Source organism: Stegostoma tigrinum, chromosome 26 (genome assembly GCF_030684315.1).
Source record: "Stegostoma tigrinum isolate sSteTig4 chromosome 26, sSteTig4.hap1, whole genome shotgun sequence".
Taxonomy (NCBI): domain Eukaryota; kingdom Metazoa; phylum Chordata; class Chondrichthyes; order Orectolobiformes; family Stegostomatidae; genus Stegostoma; species Stegostoma tigrinum.
Window position 1 is genome coordinate 10076080 of NC_081379.1, and position 18121 is coordinate 10094200.

The 18121-nt window shown below is 38.6% G+C and overlaps 1 protein-coding gene across 1 annotated transcript in view; it reads left to right on the forward strand.

Moving 5' to 3' along the window:
• lrrc74b (leucine rich repeat containing 74B) overlaps positions 1 to 16060 on the forward strand; it is a 43400-nt gene extending 27340 nt beyond the window's left edge. Inside the window, 6 exon segments of the mRNA XM_059654939.1 lie at positions 1500 to 1578; positions 4454 to 4549; positions 7392 to 7508; positions 9708 to 9836; positions 12776 to 12861; positions 14714 to 16060. Of these exon segments, the coding sequence (XP_059510922.1) occupies positions 1500 to 1578; positions 4454 to 4549; positions 7392 to 7508; positions 9708 to 9836; positions 12776 to 12861; positions 14714 to 14774 (568 nt within the window). The 3' untranslated portion in view covers positions 14775 to 16060.
• Positions 16061 to 18121: the final 2061 nt, after the last annotated feature.

Consider the following 18121-nt stretch of genomic DNA (forward strand, 5'->3'; position numbering starts at 1 on the left):
GTTCTGATGACATTGATTCATGCTAGGCACCTTATGCCTTTACTACCATATCTTTCATGTCATTCTTTTTGAGGGGGGCCTAACACTTAATGTCAAATAAAACATTCAGCCATTGGGATATCATAGCCGAGACTAATCTCACTCAAGATCTGCATACAAATGCTACCAAGGCATATGAGGCAGAAGGACCGATTTTACAGTTGAGTGGGAGCCCTAATCTGTTTTCTATTCCCAACTTCCTTGACCTAATTCAGTTCAAGGTGGAACTTTCGATTTAGATTTTATTGCCACACATACTCTAGCACAAACTTAGGACATCTTTGTTCTGTATGACTTGGTATGATAATAGTACATTTACTTGGCTATCCTGTGAAATATTAAAATTCTGAATTTTTTAAGGTTTAATTTGCAGAGGAAAAGAGAACTAACAGTAGCACTGCACTCACCATTGTTAAAGTGAAAAGAAACCCTGAATCCCATAACAAGTTGCAGTATAATTAGCTGTTGGAGAATGCTGTGAAGTATTTTGTGATGGAGATTACGTGTGAATTTGACTGGACTGCAAGCTGTTTTCATATGAAAAATCAAATTATTTACACTTAGATGACGTTTTCTGACATGTTTCAATTTGTTTGGAAAGTAGTGATAATTTATGTGGACAAATGCAGCAGACCTTTTGCCATAGCATAAACTCACGGACAGAAAAGACGTGAACAACTAGTTCATTTGTTTATGATGGTGTCGGTTGAGGGGGAATATTGCCCTTCACGTAGCTGGTGAGCGCCTCCTGCTTGAGTAATGTCAATGGCATTTCTAATGTACCACAGGTACTCGCCATCTCTTTCAAAGGAGCACACTTCTAATAATGCAGCATTCCTTCAATACTGCAACTAAACTATTAACCTTTGTTATGTACTTAAACCCTGGAGTGTGAATGCACACTACACGATTAGGGCAACATTTGTTTAAAGTAAACTAAAATGGATTTTTGTGATTAAGAAGAAATCATAGTCAACATACATAACTACAATCAATATAAGCTTAACTTGTATTTGCCAAAGAATAGAATCCAATCCCTACAGTGTGGAAACAGGCCCTTTGGCCCAACAAGTCTACATTGACCCTCAGAACATGCCACCCAGGCTCATTTCCCAAATCCACTTAATCTAAACACCCCTGAACACTATGGGCAATTTGGCATGGCCAATCCACCTAGCCTGCACAACTTTGGGCTGTGGAAGGAAAGCGGAGCACCCGGAGGAAACCCACTCAGACACGGAGGATGTGCAACCTCCACGCACAGTCACCCGAGGGTGGGGGGAATTGAACCCAGGTCCCTGGTGCAGAAAAAACCAGCACTGCTAACCACTGAACCCCCATGCCGCCCTTTTCTGTTTCAACAGTTATACCATATTGTTTTAAATAAATGTACAAACCCTAATCAATGTATGGATTTGAATATTTAAATCTTTGTGATTTTTGTTGTTTGTTTTTTACAGTAATAATCATATTTCTCCAGAAGGAGCAGTGTGGTTATCAATGGGATTGAGAAGCAATAACGCACTGATTGTACTTAATGTAAGTATACTTCCAAACTTGTATATGCTACTCAAATGGCTCACTGTAATAGATCATCCAAACCATTCATTAACTATTTAATCCATAATTTCAAGAAATTGGATGCTGTGAGCAATTTTGGACCCCATACCTCAGTAAGGATGTACTGGCCCTGGACCAGCTCCAAACGAGGTTCATGAGAATGATCCCAGGAATGAAAGGCTTAACATAAAGAACTTTTGAGGATTATAGGTCTATACTCGATGGAGTTTAGAAGGATGGGGGCGGGGCGGGGCGGGGGTGGTGGGGGAGGGGAGGAGGGGGAGGGGAGGGGGGGGAGGGGAGGTGGGATCTAATGGCCTGGACAGAGCGAACTTTAGGAAGATGTCTTCATTTACAAGAGAGACTAGGACCCAAGGGCACAGCCTTAGAGTAAAGGGAAGACCCTTTTTAGAATGGAGATGAGGAGAAACTCAGCCAGAGATTGATTGATTTGAATCTATGAAACTCATTGCCATCCAAGATAACAAAGTGTGGAGCTGGATGAACATAGCAGGCCAAGCAGCATCTCAGGAGCACAAAAGCTGACGTTTCGGGCCTAAACCTTTGAAGGTTGGTCTGCTGCTTGGTCCGCTGTGTTCATCCAGCTCCACACTTCGTTCTTTCTCACTTAATAGAGATAACAAAGTTGGTTTTTATTTTGTAAAACTGATTTTTATTTGAATTTAACAATTTAAAGCTGAAAAAATGATATTGTGCTCTTACAGTGATTAATTCCAGTGCATTTAGCAGTCATTTCTGTTTATTTCAATATTAAGAAGATGCTTGAGGTAGACATAAAGTTTGCCACAGAAAGCTTGTTTAAGTTCACATTTACTGCATCAGTGCAGAAACTTCAACCTGTTGAAGATATTTGAATAATGCGGTAAACAGCAAAGTATCATTTTCAGGTTTAACCACATCTCTGTTCCCTCTTGAAATTGCTGTGTAATTTCCACAAAAGTGAGATTTATTTACCAGTATTGTGATGGTAAATTCTGGTCTAATATGTTTCAGTGGCATTGATTGAAGGAAAATGTTAGCCAATGCCATCGCAAAAGTATCCTTGTCCTCTTCAAGCAATGTCATGGAGCCTTTTATATCCATTTCAGGATGCACCTTGGAATTCAATTTACCTGGCTTATCTAAAACACACAATCTTTAATAGTGCAGTACCCCTTGGTACTGTACTAAAGTATCAGCATGAATATGAACAACTTTCTAACACAATCAAACAACAAGGCTGGTATATTGGCAGCCTCTAGTCTCTGCTCAGTTAGCTGATCTCAGCAGTCACATACATCTACAGCACTTGTGTTTAGGAACAAAAAAATGTAGCCAGGCGTCCCCTATTTCATATTCTTTTTCTTTCATCCCCAAGGATGACTAGTAAGGCTAGCATATGTTGGCCATCCCTACTTTGCCCAGAAATGTGTGGGGATTTCTTTCAAAGCACTGCATCTTGAGGTGGAAGCATTCCACAGTGCTGTTAGGTAGGAAGTTGCAGAACATGGACCTAGCAACAATGAAGCAACTGTGTCCAAGTTCAGACCATGTTCTGTAAATCTACACATCTTGTTTGAAGTGGTGGATGTCATGGGGTTTGGAAGAAATATTGGTGAAGTGCATCATGTTGGTAAGTGTATACTATAACAATGGTACACTGGTGGTTGAGGAAATGAATGTCTAAGGTGTTAGATGGACTGCCAATCAAGCGAGCTGTTTTGTCCTTGGTGGTGTGAAGCTACCTGAACATTGGCGCAGCTACACCCATCCGGGCTACTAAAAAATATCCCATGGCCCTCCTGACTTAGGCTTTAAATGGCAAAGAGGCTTTGAATAACGATGACATTAGTAATTCATACCAAATACCAGAGACTGGTTGTGGCCTTTGGAGCAGTGCTTAAGTGGCTAATTCAGTTACATTTTCTGGGCAATTGTGATCCCAGGATATTTATTTCAAGACAAATTCAATATTATTAATACTATTTGTTATTGTAAGTCATCTGTTAATCTCTCTAGTCCCATTGATTTCCATTTTACTCCAGCTTGTTGGCACCACACTTGATTGAAAACTACCTTGGCGTCAAGGGTGGCCACTCTTGCCTTACGTCTAGAATTGAATCCTCTTGTCCCTGTTTGAACCTAGGCTTTTGAGGTCGGGGACCGCATAGAACCCTAATACAGTATTGGTGAGCAGCTTATTTGCGACTGCTGCTCCCCAATATAATTGGTAACCTTTTCCGTTACTTTGAAAGAGAGTGGATTGATGCAAATTTGGCCAATTGCATTTGTCCTTTTTTTAAATGGGTGGATATAACTGGCAATTTTTATTATAAAATCAATGTCAGTTGTAGTTTTGGTAAAACAGATTGACTCGAGCTGTGACTGGTTCTGGAGCACAAGACTCGAGCGCTGCTGTTGGTACATTACCCACAGCCATAATTTAGCCATGTCCAGTGCACTCAGTCATTTCTTGATTTATCACATGGAGTTTATTGGATCGGTCGAAGGTTTGCATCTGACATGATTTTAGCCTTGGATGAAGGCTGAGTAAGATCATCTACTCAGCATATTTAAAGTGAAGACGTGAGTGTTGGATGGAAACTGATGAAATTTGTATTTGATGCCTGTTCGTTCAGGTAGAAAATAACATACTCATTCGTCATCTGTTACAACGTACACATGAAGAATTGCAGTTGGAACAAAATAAGGGTGGGCTGCAGGTGTTGATAGAAATGCACTGCAGTAAGAGTTAGCCCCCTGAAGACAGTAGGAATGCACATTTGAAAAGGCAATGTAATAATTTTAATTGTCACTTTGAGTAATGAAACACTCTTGTAATTTATGTTCACAGATGGCCCGGAATCCTATGCAAAGTGCTGGCTGTTATGGGATATTGAAAGCTTTAAAAGAAAATCCGAAAAGTGCCATAGAATCTTTGGATTTCTCTGTGAGTATATATTCTACTCCTTTAATAAATGGTACTTGCACCTCAACAGTGGCTACACTTCAAAAGTACTTCATAAGTTATAAAGCACTTTGAGTCACCTGGGTTGTCGTGACAGTCTCGATATAAATGTAAGGTTTTCTTTTTCCTTCCCCTGTCTGTCTCAGCTAAAAATATAATTGATTCATTTCCCATATTTCCTTGGTTCTGTACATAAAATGCTAATTTGTCTCTTCTTCCATGGCAATGTACTAACTGAATCTGGCATTTCTATTTTTGATTTTTACTGTTGAACCACAACTATCCTAAGGCTAATAGTTGTTTGTGCATTAGTGGTCCAGTTATGGAAAACTTACAGAAGCTGTAACAAAGTCATAAAATGAAGGAGCACTATTTCCCTCATTCTTATGATGGATCTTTTGAAAGAGCTATTCAGTTTGTCCCACATGCTTATTAAGCAGAAAATCCACTTAACGTAAGTGTATCTCACTAATGCAAAATTTAGTTTAGTTCAGAAGAAATGCCTTCCCTCATTGTAACACTTCCATATACGTAATAGAATTGGGGTTGGATGGTCTCAGCAATTCCAGGACTTCCTAACAACTCTTCATAATTTGCACTATGGTAAAAAGATGCAGCTTGCTGAAACCCATACAAAAGAGTTAAATAGATGGAGCTAAACAAGTATGTGAGGCATAATGAAGACAAAAGAAGTCTGAAGTAAAGTTGGAGGATACTTTTCTGGAGCGTACAGAACGTCTTAGATCGTTTAAAAAAAACAGTGCTGGAAGCATTGATTAGCTGAGGCAATATCTTAAGGGAGGGAATTCAAAGCTGCCAGTTGCTTCAGATGCTTTGTTAGCGTCCTTCTTTTCATGGCAGAACTACTGAAATAATCATCTTTTCACTCTTCAGCTAGTCATTCAATGATAAGTAAAAACTGAGAGCTGCAGACACTGTAAATCAAGAACAAAAACAAAGTTTCCAGAAAAGCTCAGCAGGTCTGGCAGCATGTGTGAAGGAGAAAACAGTTAATATTTCGGGTACGGTGACCCTTCTTCAGAACTCAGCAATCTGTGATAAGTCTCCTCTAGTCAAATATGCCAGGATGCACCTCCACCTCTCTATCATCTGACTACCTAACTCACCAGTGTCGATTCCTTATCTTTACTGACACTATACTTTTGGTTGCAAGTCTGAGATTCTGTGTGCAAGAGAAAGAGTCAACAGATTTGCATTCACTAGCTCTAGTGAGGACTGCAAAGCCTTGCTCTTCAGCAATGTTCTACTGTCTTCTGGTTTACAGTCTCTGGAGGAAGAAATGGTAGCTAACATTGAAACAAAGATGACAATAAGCTATATTATGGATTCCTTGCGTATCAGGCAGAAGCAGAGAGAATTCAACAATGCATAGAAACATCATAAAATCTGAAATGTAGAGGCCTGGTGGCCGCCGAAAGTTGGATTTGTACTTCCTATAACTATTACAACTTACCTTGCAGCATCTGATGTACCTTGTCAGACAGCTTGCCCTTTAGAAGGATTCAATTTTAAGCTACTTGCCTTGTTAGCAGTGGCATCTGGTAAGTCATAAGGAGGTAGGGAAATTAGGTGCTGAATAGTGAGACGTGTGTACAGAGAATATTGGAAATCACACTGACAGTTAAAATTGCTAGTGGGGCTAGGAAGAGCATTTCTATTCACCCCAATTCTTGCACTCATCTCTTTTTCATTCATTTAACTAAATCCCAGCTGAGAGAATATATGGCCTCAGCTTTTAAGAGTGTGTGATGGACAGTTCCACGTTGTAATTGTTCTATGTGTGAAGTTTTCTCTAAACACCTTTCTTTAAATTTGTGATTATCCTATATTCATACCCTTAATACCTTTCACTTCCTCATATCACAAAACACTGTACATTCACTGAAGTACGTTAAGACATATCGATTGTTATAATATGGTGCTGCATAATAGCCAATATACACAAGATACCACAAACAGCAATAAAATAAGTATTCGGATCTATTTTAGTGATTTTTGGTAAGGGGGTGGTCTTGTCTGGAACATAAGAAGTCCTAGCTTTATTTATTTTACATCCATCTGAGAAAACGGACAAAGACTATCTTTAACATCTTAGCAGGATCCGCTATTGTACAGCACTAAGGTTTCAAACTAGGTTATGTAAGTGTGCCCCTGAAGTAGGACTTGAACGTGGCGTCATTTGATTATAAAAAGGTAGAGGGGGGAATATTGGACTTAATTCTCTTCTAAATCAAAAGATTGTAGATTCAAGCCTCATTTGAATACCTTATTTAGCACGTGGTCAAAAGTCTGTATTCATTGCATCACCTTTCACTCATGGTGACCACAGCAGAGTGGCATCTTTAAAATGTCACATGCATATAAGACAAAAACAAATTTGATTATTGTCAGACAATCAAAATATTCATTTAATTAAATACAAATTAATCAAATGAGGAACATTTTTAGAATAATGTGCAATCAATCCGCTTAACTTTTTTTTTATTGGTTACCAATTCCATTATTATACGTAGTAGGAACCAGTCATCAAAATGGAAGTCAAATTGTTAATCAGTAAGAACTCGTGTGTTGAATCGGGCCATTTAATCAGAAACTTTTGTGCAATGATGGCATTTTGAGGTATGCCCTGCAAATAAACATTTCAGACTATTTTAAAAAGCAGCTTCTGATAAATACATGGTAGCTATGAGACCTTTATGTTCTCTAGTGCCATGAGCTGTTAAAACACTGAAATCCGTGTTCTACCTTTTACTTTCTTTGTGCATCCCCATATCACTTTTTAAAATTTTTAAATTGTTTTCAGGATATTAGAGTTAATAAGGATTTTGAGGACTTGTTCAATGATGTAAAACAACACATACCAAAGCTTGTTGTAAAACATGAGAAAAATGCAGATCTATTCAAAAAACCAAGATCTAAGGTAAAAAAAATTCTTGTTCACTTTATATCGGGCAAAATAAAAATAACTTCTGTAGTTTGATATGCGTCACCCAAAGTGTAATGCTTACTGTTTTATGATCTAGTAAATTCTTCAGGTTGTATGATGGCCCATGTGAAATATCAACTGATAGTTAATTGATTGTCATTTATTGCACAACCAAATGTTTTACAGCTATATTTAAAGAAGCATTTTACAAGAGTATGGCCAATCTCCTGGCTTTTACCTTACCGTATGATGAAATTAAGTTCCACTAAATGCAGCAGTACTCTCAATGATGTGTTGCCAAAGTGCAATTTAGTTTAGAACATAATGACTTTTTTTTTCCCGTTCCTGCCATTATGCAGCAATTCCTGAAATGGATCATTAGTTCTGGTATATTATTTTCCTAGTTCCCTGTCTGCTGAGACAACAGCTAAAAGTGGAAGTGGATTGTAAATGTATCTCCATTTGAGGATAGCCTTAATATAATTTTACATAATTAGTTTCTCCAAATGTGTCTCCTTTGTAACTTAGAATATCACAAAAATAAGCAGAATCACTAAAATAAATTATTTTGTCTAATTCAGAGATTCAGTTGTATATCCACAAAGTTCCAGGATGGACATATGGAAGAGAAGCAAACTAACTATGAAACAAAAGTTCAGCAGGCATGAATGATTACTTGACGGCAAACAGATGACCTGGTTCATGTTCCCTCCAACACTATTATATAATTTCACCCCTAGGAGGTGCTGGAGAGCTACTGGATTAATTATTTTATGTGGAAAAGTTGCTCAGCATGTTTGGGCATCCTTCATGCCTCCTTCTGTGTGCAGAACATCCTTCGAATTACAAAAGAAGGCCATTCATCGTGTTGTATCCATTTCAGTACTTCCTACAATCCAAAGTGAATCCTACATTTTCCCTTCCCATGCGAGCTAGCCTGGATTTGTAACTGTTATCCCTATTTTGCTGCTTTTCAAATCATTTTGTTATATTCAGTCATGTTGAGAAACTGCGTACAGTTCTGGTTGCCACATTACCACAAGGACGTTGTTGCTTTGGAGAGTGTGGAGAGGAGGTTCACCAGGATGTTGCCTGGTACGGGAGGGTGCTAGCTATGAAGAGAAGTTGAGTAGATTAGGATTATTTACATTAGAAAGACGGAGGTTGAGGCGGGACCTGATTGAGGTCTACAAAATCATGGAGAGACAGGGTGGATAGCCAGAAGCTCTTTCCCAAAGTGGGGGGCCTCAATTACTAGGGGCCACTATTTCAAGGTGAGGGGGGAAATGTTTAAGGGAGGTATCTGTGGAAAGTCCTTTACGTAGATGGTGGTGGATGCCTGGAACACGTTGCCGGTAGAGGCGGGCACGATTTGCATCATTTATGATGAATCTAGACAGATCGATGAATGGGCAGGGAGCAAAGGGATACAGATCCTTGGAAAATAGGCAATAGGTTTAGATAGAGGATCTGGATCAGCGCATGCTTGGAGGGCCGAAGGGCCTGTTCCTGAGCTGTAATTTTCTTTGTTTTTTTCTTTGTTCTTAATAGCCCATGAACCTGTCAGTATTGAAATGGTTATAACAAGAAAATACTTTACACACAATTCAAATTAATGCTCTATGACGATGTTTAGTGTAAAATAAATAATGAATCTGCAGTAATGCCTGCAGTTAACTCTTTGAAAATCCATTATAGTACACCCAAAGGTATCATTTAAGTTTGTCTTGTCTTAGTTTAGATTTATAGACGCACAATATTCCATCTTTGATTACAAATCATTGCTGAGTTAGAAAATGTTGTCGAGTATGTAGCTTTGGTTAGAGAGGAGATAACCAGTCAGGGCTCCTGCTCCTGGTTGCCATCCAGTGACATCTTCACTCACTTTTCACTTTCCCCTCCCCACCATCACACTCTCTCTTATTGGATGTAGAAGATTGTGAATGCCTGGTAAGGACAAGGACAGGTTTGGTTGTCTAGCCCTAGAGGTTATTCTGCCCAAACATTCTCTGATCTGTTATGTGAATGCCCAATGGGCTGTACTGCGGAGAAGAATGGAAAGTCAACATTGACAGGTGGGAAAAAAAAATCCCGAAAAATAACAAATCTATCTGAAATTGAGTTTTGTTACCCAAGCATATACCACGTTTACATTGCTGCTGACCCTTGTAGTTCTTTATCATTTTGTAACAGGCCGATCCCCTTACTAAGCTGAAAGACTTCATGAAGGTGCACCATCTAAAGTTGGAACATTTCTTAGACAACTTTGACATAACTGAGAACAGATTTATTAACTTAAAGGATTTCCGGGCATCACTGGAGGTCAGTATGATACTGCATTCTTTATAATGAAATGCAGCAAAAGTTGTACAAGCAGATACTGTGAAGAAACGCTCTCAAAAATAGCCAAATAACTCGCATTCATCTCGAAGTGAGCTGTCTTTATCTTGATTTTGTGAAATGTTTTCAATTTAGTATTTATCAAAATGAAAGTATTCCTGGAAGGAAACTTTTTGATTTGCCTTTTCTTTTTTTTTTATGTTCAGTTTTTCCTCTTAAGATACTGAGCACCATTCAGTGGTAAAAAGCAAACAGAAAATTCTTTGCATCTGTTGCAAGTGAGAGTGACCTCATTCTAGAACTATGTCACCTAGTTCAAGATTCTCCAGCTAGTGGAAACCATCATCTCAGCATCCACCCTGTGAAACCATCTCAGAATCTTGTATGTTTCAGTTAGGTCACACTCATTGTTCTAAACCCTACTGAATAAAGGGCTAGATAACAATGTGTGGAGCTGGATGAACACAGCAGGCCAAGCAGCATCTTAAGAGCACAAAAGCTGACGTTTCAACATCAATTCTTTCATCACAGCAATCAGCGTAGTGAATCCCTTTTGGAACAGACTCCAATGCCAGTACATTGTTCCTTTAAACATAGGGACTAAACCTGTAAGCAGTACTCCAGGTGTGGCCTCACCAACACCCTATATGATAAAGCTTCCTTATATTTTAAATTACAACCCCTTAGCAATAAAGGCCAGAATTCCATTTCCTGTCTAAATTATGTGCTGCATTTGCATGCTAACACTGTGTTTTAATGCACAAGATCACCTTGATCCTTCTGCGCTACACAATATCAGTATCGCTTTTACAGTTGCCCCTCCCCTGGCCATCTGTGTCTCTTTCCCCCATTTCCCCCTTCCCCCCCCCCCCCCCCCCCCCCCCACCTTTCTTCCTTCCCTCGTTCGTCTCTGTCTCTCTCCTCTTCCCTCCTTTCCTCCTTTTGTCTGCCTCCCTCCCTCCCTTCCCCTCTGTCTGTCCTCCTTCAGTTTAAATAATGATGTGGAGGTGCCAGCGTTCTACTGGGCTAGATATAGTCCCGTATCACGTGACACCAGGTTATCGTCCACCAGATTCATTTTGAAATTACACGGTGAAGTGTGATGAAGGAGCAGCACTTCAAAAGCATGTGATGCCAAATAAACCTGTTGGACTTTAAGCTAGTGTCATGTGACATTTATATAATAGTCTGCCTTTTGATTCTTACTTCACTCTCCCCTACATAAAACTCCATCTGCTAAGTTTTTGCCCACTCACCCAACCAATCTATATACCCATGCAGGTTCCTTCTGTCTTCAAAACAGCATGCCCTCTTGCTATTTTGCATCATCATCAAATTTGGATATATTACACTGTGACCCCTCTTCAAAGTCCAAACTGTAGATAGTAAATAATGGGCACTAGGCCTAATCCTACTGGCAACTGCAAGTTGCATCTTTTGAACCTGAAAAAGACTAGTTAATCCTGATGTGGTCTTCTGTATGTTAACCGGACCTAAGTCCAAGCAAACATATTATCATCAATGCCACGAGCCCCTTTATTGTAGTATCTTTTTTTTTATGTGGCATCTTATTAGATTCTTTCTGGAAATCCAAATACAGCACATCTACCATTTTCGACTCCGTTTGCTATTTTCCAAAATGACTCTAGCAAATTTGTCAAACATGATTTCTCTTTCTCAAAACCACGTTGACTCGTTTGATTGCGTCAAACTTTTCTAAATGACCTTGCTTTTACTTCCTGAATAAAGGACTTTAGCAATTTCCTGACAATAGATGTTCAGCTAACTGGCCTGTAATTTTCTGCTTTATTTCTCTGTGCCTTCCCAAACAGGGATGTCCCATTAGTGGTTTGGTAATCCACTGGAACCCTCTCGGAATCCAGCAAGTTCTGCAATAATTCAAAGTTTCCACTATCACTGCAGTCACTACTTTAAAACCTTTTGGATTCAGGCCATCACATCCTGACTTTTGTCCCATTGGTTTGCCAAATACTTCGTGTCTCGTGATAGAGCTAATACAAGATCTTTCTTAACATCAGCACCTTGGTTATCTGTAATCCTTGGAATGTTTATAGTATCTGCCACTGTAAAAACATGCAAAATATTCCCATAAATTTTTTGTCATTTCTCTGCTCGCCATTACTAAATCCCTTAATGCATTCTCCATGGGTTCCACAATTACTTTTTAAATACTTGTTTATATATTTATAGAAGCTGTTGCTATTTATTTTTATTTTTTTTGCTAATTTGTTTGATCAGCTTTCTCCATCTTTATTAGCTTTTAGTCACCTGTTGCTGGTTCCAAAAAAAATTCCCAAACTTCTGGTCTAACGCTGACATTTACCACTTTGTATGCCTTAGTTTTCAGTTTGATGCGCTCCTTAACCAGCTTTGTCAACCACCAGTGGTTCATCCTTGTTGTCAAGTCCTTCTTTTCGATTGAAATAATTTTTTGCTAAATGTCATAAAATATTTGGCGAACTAATGGGAATAAAGTCTGCCACTGTTCATCCAAAGACTTTCCCCTTAGTCTATTTTCCCAGCTAGCACAAGACAACTGCTTCTTTATTTCTCTAATTGCCCCCATTTAAATTTAGGGCACTGGTTTGATACCTGAGTTGCTCTCCCTCAAACTCTTCCCAGGCAAGTTTTGCAACCAGCTCTTCTAAGAAACAATCCCTGGTGCACTCTACAATTAATTTCATGTTACCCTATCTCATCTGATTTGTCCAGTCAAGGTGCAAATTAAAATCACGCATTCAAATTGTAATACTCTCTTCTTCCATGCCTGTAATCAGTTCTTTTGTCTGTACCTGCTGCAAAGTTGAAATGTATCTTGTCTGATTTCTTTTACCTCACTATTTGCGGTATAACAAAGAATTGTTGCTAGTTTATAAAGTGAAAATTCCTGTCTGTTTCAGAATGCCAAAGTCCCTTTAAATGATGTTGAACAGCAAAAGCTGATGATTCTTTTGGACAAAGATAAGGAAGGAGAGATTGATTTCAGGTAAAAGACTCAGAATTTTGCTCTGTAAATATTTTGGGTTCACTCGCTACTGTGTAAGAAGCTGAAACCTGATTGACTGACTGTAAGGCATCATAATGACCATAATAACCTGTTCCAAGGTAACTTTGCTTGCAGGATGAAAATTAATTCCTCTTTATTTTCTGATTAAGTGGTATTATTCAGCAAATACCATTACAATAATCTCTTGAATGATTTAATCAATACAGTTTCAGTACTAAGAGTTGTCAATTTTTTGTAATATTGTAATAAATACAGTAACAAACATGACAGTAAATGGCTGGACAGTGGAAATTGCATTATCTATCAATGCAGAAAGAAGCAACACCATGGTAGTTTCTGTTTTTTATTATTCATTATTCATTATTGAGATGTGAGCATTACTTGCTAGGCCAGCATTCGTTGTTCTCCTTTCAACTATTCTTGTGATTAAGAGTCACATTGCTTTAAGTCTGGAGTCACGTGTAGACTAGGTCAAGTAATGATGACGGATTTACTTCCTTAAAGGACATTAATAAACCAGATGCATTTTTAAAACAGTTGGTAGTGATTTATATGGTAGTCACTGGATTAATCTTTTATTCCACCTATTTTGTTGGCCTCAAATTTCACTGTGATACAGGGATTTGCATCCATCTACCCAGAATATTAGCCTACATTTGGATTACAAGCTCAGTTACATTACCACTGTGCTACTGCTCCGCCCAATGAAACAGATGTTCTCTGCTCTGTATAACCAAGAGACCTGCTAAATAAACATTGATAAAGTTAATCCTATGGTATAAATGTATTGACCTTTTGAAAAGCATAATGAACCCATCCTTACTGATCAGTCAGTGAGTCTATCCAGTGTTTATTGAGGGACCTTCCTGTGGTGCACGTGTTATCAAGTTTTTTTTTAATTAACCTATTTTTCAAATTAACCTGGTCAGAGATGTTATTCCACACCTCTTGAGCAGGTAGGACATGAACCCAGGCCTCCTTGTTCGGGGGTAGGCACTCTACCTCGGTGCCACAAGACATCCCTTCTGAATCTATCAATAATAGAAATCCGGTGCTTGTTGAATCGCACAAATAAGGAAGAGTCAAAACTTCATTCCAACCCAGATGAGTTAGCTAATTTGAATTAGATTGCAATAAAGGGCATTGCTGTAGACTTTGGGTGCACTATTTAACTGAGGGGAAAATTCTTCTTTCTTAATCATTTTCAATTAACTTCTACTGGAACAGCAGCTGTGTGGCCAGAAGCATACTCTGTGGTACCTCAGTGTTTGAGTAGCCTGTTGGCTCTTGTTGCCTGGGCAGATGTGAAAAATGACCAGATGGGCTGGATTTTAGAGTATGAACTGGCAGAGAAAGACGTTAACTAAACCCTATCAGTTCTACTCAAAGTTACCATCTGTTTTACTGAGCTGCTTAATGTGGCCGGTATATACACTTTGATGCACAATTTATTGATTTAACAATATTCTTTTAATGACCAGATTTCACAGATATGGAAGAGAAAGAGATGTTAATTTTTCTGTTTCCCAATAAAACACCATAAATAATGTATTAAACACAACAATGTGTTGTGTTTTAAATTTGTAATGCACCATGGATATTCCATATTGTCTCAAACTATTGAAACACACTTTGATCAGTCAGTACAAGTTAGAGTTGTTTGAGCTTGACATAAAACAAGGTTCTTGAATAGATTTAACATTAGATATGAAACAGTTGAATTGGAGTCTAGCTGTATTGTTATCAATTTTGTGGAATAATATATCCAAGAGCTTTGTCTTTAAAAAAAATGTCTTCCATGATCTTACAAATCTATTTATTTTTATTTCAGTGATTTGAATGATTTGCTATTAGGCACTAACTTTGCTGCAAGCAAAATCTTTCATAACTAGATGCCGAAAAGAATGGCTTCATAACAAGAGAACGCTTAAGAATTTACCTGTATGGACACGAAAGCAAATACATGTTTTATTATAGCACTAGTCCTGCATTAGTTACCTTTTAAGTTCTACAGCTGATAATTAAAGTATTTTTTAGCAAACTTTTACTTTACTTTTCTAGTCAAAATGGGGGAAAAATGTGCACTTCAGATTGTGTCAATATTTAAATTTACTGAAACATGTAGTGAGTTTTTTTTACCCTGTGAAAGAAAATGTTGCATTTATAGCTTCATACCAACCTCTTACCTGAAGGCAATCATTTTTATTTGTTTTAAAACCTTATGGATCAGAAGGCACATATTTGGGGTATTATAACTGACCTCCACATCCCAGGACTGAGGATCCTACTCCTGACCTTGAACTTTTGGCTCATGCTGGAAAATGCACATGTGTGGCACTTGCAGAAGAATGAACCTGATTGGACTTGACTGGATGCACTCCATGGTTGACAAGCTTGGTACCACTCTTTGTCCAGCCTTGCCCATGAAGCCTTGGAAAAGGTACCAGATAGCTCCTGCCACCTACAGGATTGTGTCCCAACAAGCACCCATTCATTTAAAAAGTCAAACATTAAATTTTCCGTTCCCTAATTGAGGTGGTTAAGACTAGAAATGCATTTTCTATCATCGTTATGCTGTGCCTGTAAAATGTCTGTTTTAGCTGATTTATTACAATTAGTACTGTACAGCCTTAAAAAGGCAATTATATGAGCTGAAGACACAACAATGAAATTGGAGTCAAGGCACTCTTGGGGAAATTATTTATCCAAGAGTCCCATCTGTGTAATATCTTCAATAATGTCAACAATTTTACCGTCTTATTTCAGTGAATTAAACAAGTTGCTATTAAGAAACTAATAATATTGCATGGAAGTCTGTCTTAATTAGATGCAAAGCTTCATAACCATAGGAGCATTCAGAGGTAGAAATCTGTCTCATTTCACATCGAGTGGCTTCCTAAGGGTACCTGATGTTGGGTCCCGAGGTAGACAATAAGCCGTTTGTATATGAAGCTCGAATATAAGGTCTCGTGCAAACCAAATTAATTCTCTGCTTTGCTATCTTCTGCACTTATTTTCTGTTTTAATTTTTAGTACTTTATACTTGATACACATATGACTCTAGGTACAAATATCAACCTTTTGATAGATTGGCTTTCTGTAGCCTAAAATTGCTATTGTTACTTTGGTATTATTCTTCACAAATCTGTCTGAAAAGTGTTGTGAATAAAGAATGTGAAGGAGAAAAAATGTAGTGTTTCATGTATTTTGCCTCAAAATTACTTGCTGGATGCAGTAGCATAAAAACCCACCATCCCAATAAATCTGGGGGAAAAACTTAATCAAACAATCTGGTGTTTAAAAATCAGAACTTATATTTTCAAAGATAGAGTAATGTGTATTAACCGTTGGTCATAAACTTAAGCTGTAGTTCTTCAACATGTCATGAGAAGCTGCACTGAGCCCAGCAACTTACCTACAATTCAGAAGCAGACCCAGATTAGAATTCTTAAAAATTCTTAATCCCTTTGCATCATTCTAGCCATGTGTTTTTCTTCCTGCTTCCATTCCAAATTGAAATTGATTTAACATTCGTTTGAGGCAGGAAATTAGGTTTCATGCTTTTATGTTTGATTAATTCTGCAGTTTTTTGTCATCAGAGTGAATGATGGATTGGCTGTCTTGGTTAATACTGCTAAATCTTTCTCCTCTTAACCTGCCCTGTTGACTCAAATACTTATGGATTCTTGATTCCATTGCTGGGATACAGTGGTAATTTTTACAATGTAAGTAAAGGAGCTAAGGGACAGATCTTCCTCTCGGTAACATCCCGGTGAACCTCCTCTGTCCTCCCTCGAGTTTCATCACATCTTTCCTGCAGTGAGATGACTGGAACTGCACCTCGTACTTCAGTTGTGGCCTGACCAATGCTCTGTACAACTCCAGCCTTACCCCTTTGCTTTTATACTCTACTCTGTCCTATAACTGATGAAAACAAGTTTCACATTTGCCTTCTCATCTTATGCACGTGCTGTGCCAACTTAAGGATTTGTGAATAATTGCCCCAAGATCCCTCTGTTTTTCTTAGCTTCCCCAGTGTCCTGCTATTCATTAAATACTCCCCTCAAGTGGGCCTATGCATTCCCTAGCTACCCTCTTGCTCCTCAACATATGTACAAATTGCCTTGGGATTCTCCTTAACCCTGCTGGCCAAGGACATTTGCTAGCCCCTTTTAGCCCACCTGATGTCCCATTTATTGACCATTCCTAGTTGCCCTTGAGAAGGTGGTGATAATGCATAGCTAGGAACATTTACCTGGACAACTCAGCATGATGCTATGAAGTTGATAACTGCACTCCACATTAATGCTCTCGCCCATTACAAGAAACCCAATGGATTGATACAGTATCACCCAAGAAGCCAGCTGGGCCTGCATAAAAATAGTAACTAATACATTTCAAGGCAGCTGCAAAGTTATCCACTACAGCACAACAAAACAACATGCTTTTCGTGTGTCTTCACATTGCTCGGTTCACCAAAGCGCAAGCAATATGCTGTGCTGTGAAATCCTACTCTTAACTCACTCATTATGCTTAACAGTAAAGGGTTCCAGATTGCGTATGACTAATCCATGTCCAAATACAACAATAAATGGATAATACCTGAGGCTGACTATTTGCAAGTAACATTCACACAACATAAGTGCTAGGCAATGATTATCTCCAACAAGATGGAATCTAACCATTGCCCACTTGACTTTCAACAATATTAGCAATGCTCAGTTTGCCTATTATCAGCATCTTGGGGGTTATCATTGACCAGAAGCTTAACTGGACTAGCCATATAAGGACAGTGGCTATTAGAGTAAATCAGATGCTTGGAATCTTTCAATAACTTGCATCCTAATTTTACATCTACAAGACTCAGAGTGTGGTGGAATACTCCCCACTTGTTTGGAAGAGTACATCTCCAATAACATTCAAGAGATTTGACACCATCGGGGAGAAAGCAGCCCACTTGATTGGCACCACATCCACTAATGTTCACCTCCTCCACCATCAATACACAATAGCAGTTGGATGTATCATCAACAAGATGCACTACAAACATTCATGAAGGCTCCATTGTCAGTACTTTCCAAATCCACAGCCACTGCCATCTAGAAGGTCAAGGGGAGAAGCTATATTGGAACACCATGATCTACTACTGGCTCTCCAATCTGCTCATCATTCCAACTTGGAAATATATAGCAATTCATCCACTGTTGCTGAGACAAGATCCTAGAAATCCATCCCTGAC